General features: G+C 46.2%; 2 protein-coding genes across 2 annotated transcripts in view; one reads left to right on the forward strand and one right to left on the reverse strand.

Moving 5' to 3' along the window:
* The window catches only part of Lca5l (LCA5L, lebercilin like), a 70371-nt gene extending 63737 nt beyond the window's left edge, over positions 1-6634 (reverse strand). Inside the window, exon 1 of the mRNA XM_004631934.3 lies at positions 6584-6634. The gene's annotated coding sequence lies outside the window, so the exon portion shown is untranslated. The remainder of the gene's footprint in view (positions 1-6583) is intronic.
* Positions 6635-11839: 5205 nt separating this feature from the next.
* LOC101592417 (SH3 domain-binding glutamic acid-rich protein) overlaps positions 11840-13273 on the forward strand; it is a 58174-nt gene continuing 56740 nt past the window's right edge. The window contains exon 1 of the mRNA XM_004631935.2: positions 11840-11989. Coding sequence (XP_004631992.1) covers positions 11945-11989 — 45 coding nt within the window. The 5' untranslated portion in view covers positions 11840-11944. The remainder of the gene's footprint in view (positions 11990-13273) is intronic.

Below are 13273 nucleotides of genomic sequence, written 5' to 3' on the forward strand. Positions count from 1 at the left end.
TCATATATTACTTTATTTTTAATTTAATTAAAATAATTTAAAAATTAAATTTTTAATTTTAATTTTTGAAATTAAGTTTTTCTCTGGCCCCACATTCAGTCCTGTGGCTTACCAGATTCTTGGCTGTTATCACAATAAGAAAATCCTAATTTTTTAAGTAAGTATTGTATTCTGTAGTGAAGTCGTAATTAACTCAAATGGGCACTTTAGTTCAAATGGTAACAACTGTGTTCCCCGCCTCAATTATTCTGTGGCTAAGTATGTAATTGTATTAGCCTTCCTGCGTCTGTCTCCTGACTAGCTGACCAAAAGCAGGCTAGTGAAGTTATCAATTAAAAGCACTATTAAAATTTCAAAAGACAGAGGGTGAGTTTGAATGCTGTGGGAAAATTCCCTACTGCTTTTAAATCCTTCCCTGGTTTACTTCATCTGGGTTGTAACTAGGAAAAAGGTGACCTACCCTGGGGGTAATGAAGCCAGTCAGAGAAAAGAGCCACTCATGACTCATGACAAAGATATTCTCTTTTCTTGTCTGTCTGTCTGTCTCTCTCTCTCTCTCTCTCTCTCTCTCTCTCTCTCTCTCTCTCTCTCTCTCTCACACACACACACACACACGCACACCCTGGAATGGAACAAAGCAATGGTGGACTATACCTAGCAGCTGAGGGTGAGGGACAGTAAGGTGAGGGACAGTAATCTCACTATGACAAAGCATAGTGAGATTGGGAAATGAAGAAATAAATTGAAAAAGCAAGTAAATATACTTAGAATCACAGGAGCCAAGCTTTTCACTGACTGAAAAGATTTTTCTTACATAAGAAGGGGGACAGAGAAAATGACCCTGAGGAGCTGGGTGAGCACTGGACAGACTGTGTTAAACACACAAACAGATGCAGATGTGTCTAGTCATGCACACATAGGGACCCATGCACAGCAGATGTAGACTCTGTGTGTGTGTGTGTGTGTGTGTGTGTGTGTGTGTGTGTTTCCCCCAACCCTGCTTTCTGCAACACTGACACTTGAGTGGCAATGAACATACTTAGCTATTTCTTCTTAAATACCATTCTCCACAGCAAGGAATCAGGGCTCCTTAGAAATCAAGATAGGGACTCCAGTCCAGGGCAGCACAGCACACACCCGGGGTACAGCAAGAGACCCAGGAGGCATCTTAAAGGAACTCTTGCTGGCCAAGTGCAAGACAAGTCGAGTGTCACAGACGAGGATGAAAAGTCTGACTCACTGAATAAAACTGAGGCCCATGAGTTCATACTGATATGGAGGAATAAATGAGAAAAATGAGAAAAGAAGGAAACAGAAACAAAACGTCTTTTGTAAATAAGAGGTGAAGAGGGACTGTAGGGAGGGTAGAGGAAAGGGGCAAAGAAGAATCAAGATTTATCATGTCCAGGAACAATTCCCTGTGATGAATGTGATCATTATGTGCACCTAAAATGTAACAATAAACTTAACTAAAAAGAAAGAGAAAAATGAGTAAGTGAGAATCAAAACTCTTATGAGTAAACCAGTAAGTGCACTGGAGTGGTGGGCATATAATAAGAAATAAACAACTTCCACAGAGGAAGCTGAGACAGGCAGTTGTCAATGGTTGCTAACTATCATGGAGAGGAAGTGGGTAAGGAGTAGGCTTGGCCATAATATCAGACTATTTCTTTTCAAAGTACTACTCAAATGCAAAGACAGAATAGAGGACTTTGGAGGGGCCTGGAAGACCCGTGCTGGAACAGGGCATCAAGGCTACATCGCTGGCAGCAGGGGCACTGGCGGATGCCAGGTATGCCAGTGAATGAGCTCAGGGGAAAGATCAGCCAGCTCCAGGTGCAGGATCTCCTGAAAGGAATGTCCAAGCTCCTTAAAAACACAAGCTCCCCAGCACAGTCAGGCAGAATGTGAATGGATCAGAAGTGCTCATGCCTTAGCTCGTAAATGTGGTGTAGCCTAGGCAGTGTCTGTATCATTCCAAACACTCTCTGTGCTCCGAAGTCCCAATCTTCTGCTTCAGCAATCTAGTCACTCTAAATATTGATAGAAGTTAAGAGTTAATAATGATTAAGCAAAGAGGCAGCTGGTTACAAAAGAAAAGAAGTTGTGAGGTGAGGTTTTGGAGTTTGACTCCCAGCTTTGCCAACATAGCCTGCTTTTTGGCCTAAACTAGACAAAAAATTAACTGGTTTCTCAGTGATGTTCAAGGTTCAGTTCGGCACAAAACCCACAAATGAATCACTCAGTCAACCAATCAATGTGTCAATAGCAGAAATGTCAAGCTTTATATGATAACATGAAAATGTATCTTGTGCAACCTTCACATGGTTATGGACCAGCTGTATGGGTTTTGGTCATTTAACAATTTTAGGCATTGTACTTATTTTTGACAATAAGCTTGAATTTGTTAGCAGATGACACTGAAGCAGCACCTTTAGCTACGGGGCTGTGTCTCCCTACTGCCACCACGTGGTGGCAAGTGCAATGTATTTGGTAAATGAAAAATTTAATGGGGGTTCGAGGAAGGACTTCAAATCAGGATAAAGCCTATTTATAGCTGTCACATTAAAAAACAAAACAAACACCTTTCAATGTCTACCTGATTTCTTCTAACTTCACTTTATCTCAATGAAATTGTACTAAAACATCTGACATCTATTATCTGTTACACATTAAGTGTTCATTTTATTCATTCTTTCAACACATACTGGAGTGCTTTTTACCATGCATGTCCAAGAATTCTGTGAGGTGCAAGGTTATGACGGTGAGCAACACAAAGCTTTCTGTTTTGGAGGCCCTTATCTGCTGGTAATATGCTCATCACAACAGTGACCGATCTAAGTGTTTGGAACTGGAATTAATACAAAAAATACTAAGTTCCCACAATCCCCTTCCAGGCCGTGCCCCAAAAGGCCTAGACCTCTCTCACTAGCCCCACCACTTTAAGGTTCCACCATTATACCTACCCATGGGTGGGGGACTGTGGGCCTTGTTCATACAGGATGTCATCCTATAGAGGTACAGGATATACCTGTCCAGTAGTGATAAGAGGGTCAGTGGTACCACGCAGGAAGTAGAGGAGGAATGGGGGGAGAAAAAACATGGCAGACACAGGGCACAGGAGACCCACGTGGCTGAGGCTGTGATAAGGACCAGTGGCTTTAGATGAGCCAAAGGAGCTATGTTAGTTGGATCTGGAAGGTCCACAATGTCCACAGTCCTCTGCCAATGGCTATGGGGAAGTGGTGGAACCTTTAACAGGAAGGGCTAGTGGGAGGAGCTTAGGCATTTGGGGATGTGGCCTGGAAGGGGCTTGTGGTAACTCAGTACTTATTCTTTCAATTCGCAGCTGTGAGGTGACTGGTCCTGCCCTCCTCTGTGAAGCCTATACCTTGATGAGCTGCCCACCCACTTTCAGGCCTAAAAGTAACAACCAACTTGGCCTGCATTCTCCAAAATTCTGGGCCAGAATAACCCTTTTTTCTGTTGATCATAATAGTTTGTTATAATAGTTATGCAAATCTGTGTAGCATGAGGCATGGGCTAAGGTAGTGACAGTGATAACTTGGGGAAGATGCTAGGGTGACAACATCCCTGGGACTAGCAGCTGCACTGGATGTTGGGGTGGGGCAAAGAGTTGAGTAAGAACCCTAGATTGTGATGGCAGAGGGGTCAGCTGGGACTGGGTGGTGGGACGCTGTCTTACACATGATGGGCTAGAAGTATCCAAGTGACAATAAAAAGCAATGCTGGCTGGGCGTGGTGGCACACTCCTGTAATCCCAGAATTGGGGAGGCTGAGACAGAAGGATTGTTATGAGTTCAAGACCAGCTTGGCCTTCAAAATGAGCTCAAGGGCAGCCTGAACTGCAAAGGGAGATCCTGTCTCAAAAAGAAAGAAAGAAAGAAAAGAAAAGAAAAGAAAAGAAAAGAAAAGAAAAGAAAAGAAAAGAAAAGAAGAAAAGAAAAGCACCTGCTTAGGCAAGCACAAGGGAGTGCTGAGCCGGCCACTGAGTCTGGGTGTGGTGGCATATGCCTCTAATCCCAGCACTGGGGAGGTTGAAAATAGGAGGATCACTACATGAGCTGTGTAGTGACATTCTGTAAGAAATATATTATAAAATAAAGAAGAAGCAATGCCACTCAGCTAGCTGGATATATGGGTCCCACTGAGGGACAAAGCTGGGAGGCAAGAATTACTGAGCAAGATGGGGCCTAAAAACTTCCTAGGAGCATTCTCTGTTTTAGACAGACAAGGGGCTGAAGAGAACAAGAATGGCTACAGCAGTGAGAGATGAGACAGAGGAATTGAATATAGAAGTTCTATACAAGGCTGGCATGTTCCAGGGGATGTGGGATGGGACAGAGACTGGAACCTACAGGAGAATGTGGGGTTGAGGGAGATTCGTTTCTCTGTCTTCTGCAATGGGATACTGGACACAGTAAATGCCATGAAAGAGCCAGCTATGGTGGACCAGGAGAGAATAGACAACTGGCAATGCAGGACGTCTGACCAGTGGGAAGGGACAGGGCTCAAAGCCTGGACAGGGAGAGATCTTGGATAGGGGCAAGGACACAAAATGGCTTGGCAGGGCTTCAGAGTCTTGGTAGGTGGAGACTGAGGGTTTTCCCACCAGACAGCTTGATTTCTTTGTAAAGTGAGAGCCAAAAGAGGAATATGGGGAGATCATGGAATGGAAGAGGCAGTTTACGATCTGCAACCTCTTCTAGGCCCTCAGCAAACTGCAGCAATCTGATTCCATTACTTGGTAAAATGGGGTTTTGCTTGATGGAAAACAAATAGGAGCTGGGTTTGAGATTGACTAGGGTCTTTCCATCCTCTTAAGGTGGAGACTTGTTCCATGCACTACTGTGTCACTGTGACAGCAGCCGGGTCCTTACTATGGAAATCATCAGCACAGGGATGGTAATTCATCTCCATTTCAATTAGCCTCTTCTGGTGCTTCTCTAAAAGGAGCAGGGAGCCATGCTCCATTCCTACACGACTGCTCTTTCTCAGTGGGCTATTTCTGTCCTTCCATACAGTCTATTTGAAAGGGCTTGCCACAGTTCCGTTCCAGGGACACTGTCAGATTTATACCGAAGAAAGCTGAAGGGTAGCTGGGTAAGGTGCTGCATGCCTGTAATCCCAGCAGCCTGGGAGGCTGAGGCAGGATGACTGAGTCTCTCTGAAGCAATTTAGTGAGGGCCTGTCTCCAAAACAAGGGGTTCCTGGGCCCTACTCCTGTCACATAACCTCCACAAAGGGGAAATAAAGCTAAAAGACATCTTTCAGTTTGTCGCTTGGTAAATAGTGCAGTACTCAGTTTTGTCTACTTGGTTTAAAACCTGAAATTCTCAAAATGAGTACTATTTTTATTTATGGAAAGCATAACATTCATATTTTCCTTTTAAAACCTATGTACAAGGCCGGCCAAATAGCTCAGCGGATTAAACCACCTGGAAGCAGGCACAGGGGTTGGGGGGTTCAATCCCCGGGGGCCTGCTGTGCTGGCCCCGCCCCTGGGGTACACTGAAACAGCAATTGAGACTGGGTGCGGTGGTGGGCGCCTGTAATCCCAGCTCCTGGGAGGCTGTAAACAGGTGGATCACTAAGAGTCTGATCTAGTAGTGAGACCCTGAGCACCCTGTAGACTCTTCCCTAAAATACAAAAAAACAAAAACAAAAACCTATTCACACAAAATAACACCACTGTGCTCAAGTGAGAGAAGGGAAGACACAAGGGAGTCAATCAGAAGGTTGCTGAAATAACACAGGCAGCCCAAGGTGGTGGTCTGGACCAGACTGATGACAGCAGGGGCCAGAATTGTAACTGTTCTGGGCACATTTTGATGCTATGCGATGGAGTCAAGGTAGGCACTGAGGTCCCAGCAACCTAGGGCACCTAAGCAGGGGCCACAAGAGGCTGCTGGGTCCTGGATCTGGGGTTCAGAGGAGGGGCCGGGGCGGACACATATATTTGGGACTCATGACATTTAGATGGAAGAGTCCATGAGACTGGACGCATCCATCTAGGGAGTGTAGACAGAAAACAGGTTCAAGGTCACGCTCAGCCAGGAAAATCTGGGCTCAAGAGTTAAATGTGGTGGCAACGAAATGTTAAACCGCCAAAGGAAAACTGGACGAAGAGCCCCAAGGTCGAGTGGGTGGAGGACAAATAATCACATTTCAAAAGCTTTAGAGTCCTACGGGCTAGGGGTGGGAAAATTAAGTAAAAACTAGACCAAAGCCAAACAGCAAGCGGAAAGACTGACATTTAGACAGAAAAGCAGCCGGCCACCGCAGCAGGGGGGTCCTGCACCGTCTCACCGCCCCAGGGGGCTCCGCTGCTGGGTGTCCAGTGAGAGTCGTGCGGACCTGGCAGCAATTCCTGGCAGCAGGGGGCGACCCCCTCCAGGCAGCATTCTGCAGGAGGTGACAGTGGGCTGACTACCTTACCAGCAGGCAGCACAGAACCCGGGGCTGAGGGACCGGGCGGCGCCGGAAGGGAAACTCTAGCAGGGGGACCGTGCGAAGCTGGGTCGCAGTGACCATATAAGGGAGACAGCAGCCCGGCAGTTACCTGCTCTGCGCTGCTCCCGCGGCTGCGCCAAACCCTCCTTCCGGCGTGGGTGCGTCGCTATGGAAGTGGCGCGCAGAGCCTCTCGGGATGCACCGCGGGCGGGGCGTGCGCATGCGCATGCGCACGCGCACGATAGCCAGCAGGCCCTGGGACCGAGGGGAGTGTCATGGCCGTGACGCGTTTCCCCAGTTTGCGCAGAGGTGTCGAAAGCAGCGGTGTACGGGGACCTGCTGGGAAGAGGGGCTTGAGAGCAGAGTGCCCACATCTGATCACCACGCAGTGAATGTTAGGTGTAGGATGTACAGCCAAGCACAAAACTGATAATGATGGAATTGTAGATGATGCTTAATAACTGCCCGTTTTATTGTCAAAAGTTGGCATCTTGTATTCACTCCCTTGTTATTAGGAAGGATACACTTTTTTGGATACTTTAGTGGCCACTATCATCTTGTTGATTTGCTTTTTCCTGCCTCCCATCCCCTCTTCTTTGAGTCTCACTGTTGGTCAGGCTGGCTTAGAACTCCTGAACTCAACTGAACCTCCTGCCTCAGCTTCCTGAGTAGCTGTGGCTACAGCCATGCACGCCATACAGAGCCTTCCCTCCACTCCATTTGATGTTCATCTTTGTAAATGTTTATTTGGAAGAACTTTTGATGTATGAAAACTTGGTCTTTGATATCTGTTGCAATACTTCCTCCAGTTGGCTGGTTACCTTTTATTTATAATGTATTTTGCTGTTCCTGTAGGCTCACTTGATCACACCGGGCATTTTGGTGAATTCCTGTAGTACTAGCACTAGGGAGGCTGAGGCAGGAGGATTGCTGTGGGTTCAAGGACAGTCTAGGGTACATAGCTTACAGCCAGCCTAAAATACATAGCCAGACTCTGTCTCAAAGCAAACAAACAAACAACAATAACAACAACAAAAAAAAAAACAGTTGGCCACACTATCTCTTTATGATTTTTGGTTGCTATGTAAGAAGTGATAGATACCCCTTTTCAAACAATAGGTTTAATTCTACCTTGGTAGAGGTTGGGTCAGAGTTTTCCCTCCATATCACCAACCCTTCACCAGGCTGCTGTTAGAGTACCTACCTATTTGGGAATGGCCATACATTTCTGAATGTTTAGGGGAAGAGGTATCTGTAAAGATCAGTGGTGGTTGTTGTATGGCTCTCCCGAACCTTACTTTCAGCCCCCAACCTGAACCTTACTTTCAGCCCCCAACCTATCTGCTGGTGGAAGCACTGCTATTTGCTGGGAACTCAGCTCAGCACCGAGTCTGTCATCAGCAAGCACAGAATGTTGTGGAGAAGATAAGATAGAACAAGGAATTTTGCAGGTTCTGAGGACATTTGGAGACACCCAAAAATTTACATTGGACCTTCAAGGACTTGCTCACTGAGGTGCAAAATACCAGAGAACTCTGACCATAGATGTTTATTAAAATCTTCCTGCCTAATGTCTCTGTCTTTTTCCCATCCCTATAAAAGGAACACACTTTTCTTGGTTTGGGGCAGGTAGCTTTATTGGTTTTTGCCTGCTGCACCCAGGTATTAAACCATATTCCTAGTTGCTATCACAAAAGCCTGTCATGTGCTCTTGCCCTGTGTTCCTTATTTTTGGGTGGTGGCAGTTGGGGCCTTAAGTGTATAGACTGAAATGTCACCTTAGAATTGACAGTCATGGAGAGGTGGCTGGTGGGACCCTCAGGACAATGTCCAGGTGGCAGTTTGCTGCTAAAAGAATAAGCACCCCTGATGCTCTGGACTGGAGGTGTGAAAGATGGAGGTTGCTTTTCTATCCTCATGGTTTCCTCTTCTCTACTACCTGCCCAGGTCCTCAGTCCCTTTGTCTCACAGTGTATAGATTTCACTTCTGCCTGTGTTGGGATGATCTCTGTGTGTCATGGGAGAGGAAGAGGCCCTTCAGCCTATGGCTGGAGAAGTGGCCTTTTGGGTATTTTGGAGTGCATCAGCATCTGCCACATAACAAACATGCAGTCTTTTTAGTCCTGTGTTAGTTTCCTAGAGATGGTGTAATTTACCACAGATTTGGTGGCTTAGAACAACAGATGCTGATAATCTCACAATTCTGGATGTGAGAAATATCAGTCAAGGTATGAACAGGTGACACTGTGATGGCTCCTAGGGGGATTTCTTCTCTCCTCTTTCAGCTTCTGGTGCTCCTGCTCTCCCTTGGCCGCGACAGGATAGCTCCTGTCTCTGCCCCTGCACTCACTTTGTGTGTCTTTGTTACTTGTAGTGCTGGGGATTGAATCCAATACTTGTTCATGCTGGGCAAGCTCTGTACCACTAGTTGCTATCACAAAAACAACAACAAAAAACCCCAAAAACAAACAAACAAAAAAATGAGTTGCCTTCCCAGCGCTTATTTTATTTTGATTTGGAGTACCTCTAAGTTGCCCACACTGGCCTCAAACTTGTGAATCTGATGTCCCAGGTTCCTGAGTATCAGGGTGTAATAGGTGTGTGCCACTGCACCTTGTAGTTTCTTAGGAGGATACCTGTTAGTGAATTTAGGGCCTGTCCTTAAACCAGAATGATTTCACTGCAAAATCTCAATGTAATTATATCTACAAAGACTCTGTTTCCAAGCAGGGTTACATGTGGGGGTTTTGGTGGAACATTAACTTGGGGGAATATTATTCAACCCAGTATAGTTTTTATAATAATCTCTTTCATTATCCCACATACTAAGGACACATAGCTTTGTCATTTTAGATTGTCCATACAGTTATGTAGATCAAAATGTAACATCTGGCTGGGTGTGGTGGTGCATACCTGTAAACTCAGCACTTGGGAGACTGAGACAGGAGGACTGCTGTGAGTCTGAGGCCAGCCTTAGTTACAAAGTGAATTACATAGTAAGACTCCGTCTCAAACAGAAAAAAGAAGGAACATATCATTAAAAAAAATAATTTTAGGAGCACATCGTTTATCAGAAGGTCATTTGAGAAGTGCTGTGAAGTTTGTAGCCAATATATCATAATTTATTGTTAAAATGAAGTTCAATTGAAATGTTCTTGGGCTTTCCCAGCATGCACTGGAGATGTTTTAGTGGTTCTCCCCTGTGTGTTTCCTGGATGACAGCTTTTTTTTCTGGAGTGGGCTATGTAAGTCAGAGTTTTATTGAGCTTCCTTTTAAGTCTCACTTGGAATGTTTGGGATTCCTGTTAAATTATCCTAAAGCTCATGGGTGCCAATGGAATACACTGCAGGGGTCTTTCAACTAGTTTCCTGTTTCTCAATTTATACATTTTCACAGTCATTTAAAAGGATGAATTTGTCAAAAGTAATTCATTATAGAGAAAAGGAGCACTAGCACTATGCGGGCAGCATTCAGGGACTTCTCTGATGTAGAGTGGTCATCAGAGCTTGGGTTAGAGCCTTGGATGCACTGTTTACTGTTCCCATTGCCTCTAAGTCTGCGTGCTCACTGAGAGCAGTGGATCCAGACTGAGGGCTCCCGGGTGTGGTTTATGCAAAGTACCTGCAGCAGATCTGGTGCATGCCCTACACCCAAGACCGGATAGCTATTATCTCAGTAAGATTGTGATTGCAATGATGATGATGACGATGGTGGTGATGATGGTGATCTTGGTGCTTTTCCTTGCCATGCAGCTCAGGCTGGCCTCAGACTCACTTGTAGCCCATGCTGGCCTCAGACTTGACCCCCTCCTCCTGCTCCAGCCCCCAAGTGCTGGGATTCTGGGTGTGCACCATCGTACCCGGTCTCTACCCTTTATTTTTTAATTTTGAGACAAAGTCTCCTTAAATCACTGGTTGCCCAGGCTGGGCTCAAACTTGTGGCCTTCCTTCCTCAGCCTCCAGGAGTGGTGGGATCACAGGCGTGCACTACCATACCAGCTTCCTATGGGAGACTTACAGGTGTGAATATATGCAATGTTGTTTTATGTAGAAAATATACATTGTAGAAATGTTGAAAATATGAAAAGAATACATTTAAAAATGACCCATAATCTTCAGTGGGATTTAAAGTAACTCTGAACTTCTAGAGACTCCAATGGGGAGAATCCACTGACCGCCTTCAACAAGCGACCTCATTCTGGGGGAGGTTCAGGTTGCATGTTGAAGCCAAAAATGAAATTCTGGTCAAGTCATTTCCAGTGTGTGTTGTGACTAGAGAGGAATTTGAGCCAGATCTAGGGACACCAGGGCTCTGGGCCTCTCAGGCATTCACCTCAGGGGCAGGTGGGCAGCCTGCAGGACCCCAAACTCTGATGAAGGGGGCAGGTACAGATGAGCCAGAGCGGTTCCTCCCTCATCCAGGATGCCAGTGCCACTCTCTCTATTATGAGAGCCAGGGGACCTTAAAAAAAAAAAAAAAAAAAAAAAAAAAAAAAAAAAAGGAAAGCCAGGGGTGGTGGCACACACCTGTAATCCTAGCACTCCGGAGGATGAGGGAGGGAGATGGCTGTGAGTTCGAGACCAGCGTGGGCTACACAGTTTGCAGTCAAGACTGGCCTAGACTATATAGTGAGACCCTGTCTCAAAACAAACAAAAATGGCAACCCTCCAAAACCCAGGGGTGGGGCACCTCCCTGAAAGACTAGGCCTTTCCCCTAATGCCGTTGATCTTGATTTTGAACAGCTCTCATCTGGGCTTTTTGCTGTTTTGGTATTGTTCTGATTTTACACTCGGTTGGAATTACCTAGGGCGGTGAGGCGGGTGAGGACCTGCTGTGCACAGACCTGTCATTGCATCTTGATCCCACGTCTCTGACCTCGGCAGACATACCATGCCTACTTCTGTGGCCCCGGGAGCTCACTGAGCCCTTACTTGGCCCAACAGGTGGTGACAGCTACAGAGAGGCCCCTTGGAGAGGAATTCTACTGTGCGACAGCTTCAAATTTTTACAGTCCGCCTGAAAAATGTAAAACGAGAAAGCTGCTGTTGGTTCCTAGATCCCCGCAGCTTCTCTGACCCTTCTGGTGGATTTGCCAGGAGCCCGCAGCCCCGCCCTGTACCCAGTACTTTTCAGCCCCCCTCCCCCTAGGGTCCCTGGCCCCGCCCCATCCGCACCCAGGCCTCTGATTGGTCTGCTGCAAAGCCTGGCCTTTTAGGGACTGTTGTCAGGCATTTAAAGTGACATGGGAAAGGGTCCAGCAGCTTCTTTTATCAGCCAATCAAATATTTCCCTGACAGATTCCCAAATATTCCTGGACCAATGGAGGGGGGAGCCCAGGCTGCCCCTGTGGCCTGGGCGGTCGCCAGCTGGCACCTGGCACCCGCAGCTCCAGTCCCGGTCTGGATTTGTCCAGCGACGCGTTCCCCGCCGGGGGTGTGTTAGGTGGAGCTCTCTTTCCGACCCTCGACATGGTTATCAAAGTGTTTGTGGCCACATCTTCTGGGTCCATAGCGGTAGGTGTGGGAGGCACGCCCTTGTGTTCTGGGGAGTTGAGAACTGGAAGGAGGAGGCTTGCCCCTCAGTGCCTTTGGCGTGTGCGTCCCTGGCCTTCTGTATTTGTTTGCACGGTGTCGACCAAAGTGTGTCAGAAATATATGATCTGGACAGGTGGGTGTGAAAGCGGATTCAAGGAGGAAGGCGTGCTTGATGATGGATTTTGGAACGTGTAACTTGCGTCGCCTCGCTGTGGCATGTACCTCTTAATAGAATCACGGACTTCTTTTGGGTAGTGTTTCTGCCATTCATTCTGCAAGACTTAGACTGATTTAAAGTTGATGGAGGGAGTGGGGAAGGGAAGAAAAAAGAATCGAGCTGTGTTATGTACATGCACGAACTCCCCACAACGAGAGTAATCATTACAGACCGCAACATGTACTAATAAACTTTTATTTTAATTAAAAAAATTGGAAACAAATGACGCTTTGCATAACTGAATTTGGAGGGTGAGGTGGACGAGACTACTGAGAGGATTGCGGCGTGAAGTTACTTGCATGCCTACGCATGGCCACCGAAAAGAAAGTGTGTACTAGCCAAGTGTAATGCTATTATTTGAGGGAAATGATGTCACAGTGACAAGAGCAAGTGACTCTGAGGTCACGGTTTTAGACTTTAGGAATGCAGACCAAGCCCAAAAATAGGAGGTAAAAGCCACACAGCCCAGCCTTTCTCCTCAGCCACTGTGAAGAGCAGGTCTGCCTTTGGGAAAGGACTGATGCTCCCTCTTCCTGGGAAGTGTTGCAGGCTTAGATTTTGGGCTTCAGTGGTAGTGTCTGTCTAGTACTGGTTTTTTTTTTTTTTTTTGTTTGTTTGATTAAATCATTTATTTATTTATTTGATACAGGGTCTCGCTAACAGCTCGGACTCGTAATGATCCTCCTGTCTCAGCCTCTGCAGTGCTAGGATTACAGGTGTGCATGTCACACCTGGTTTCAGTGGCTGGCCTGGTGTGTCCTGGGCTCTGGGACCGGCTCTGCATATAGTACTGGAGATCAAACTTGGTTCTTGTGCTTGCCAGGCAGGCGCTTAGACCACCAAGCTATCTCCCTAAACTTTCTTTCTTTCTTTCTTTCTTTCTTTCTTTCTTTCTTTCTTTCTTTCTTTCTTTCTTTCTTTCTTTCTTCCTTCCTTCCTTCCTTCCTTCCTTCCTTCCTTCCTTCTTTCTTTCTTTCTTTCTTTCTTTCTTTCTTTCTTCTTTCTTTCTTTCTTCTTTCTTTCTTCTTTCTTTCTTTCTTCTTTCT

Source organism: Octodon degus, unplaced genomic scaffold, assembly GCF_000260255.1.
Source record: "Octodon degus isolate 3935 unplaced genomic scaffold, OctDeg1.0 scaffold00045, whole genome shotgun sequence".
NCBI lineage: Eukaryota > Metazoa > Chordata > Mammalia > Rodentia > Octodontidae > Octodon > Octodon degus.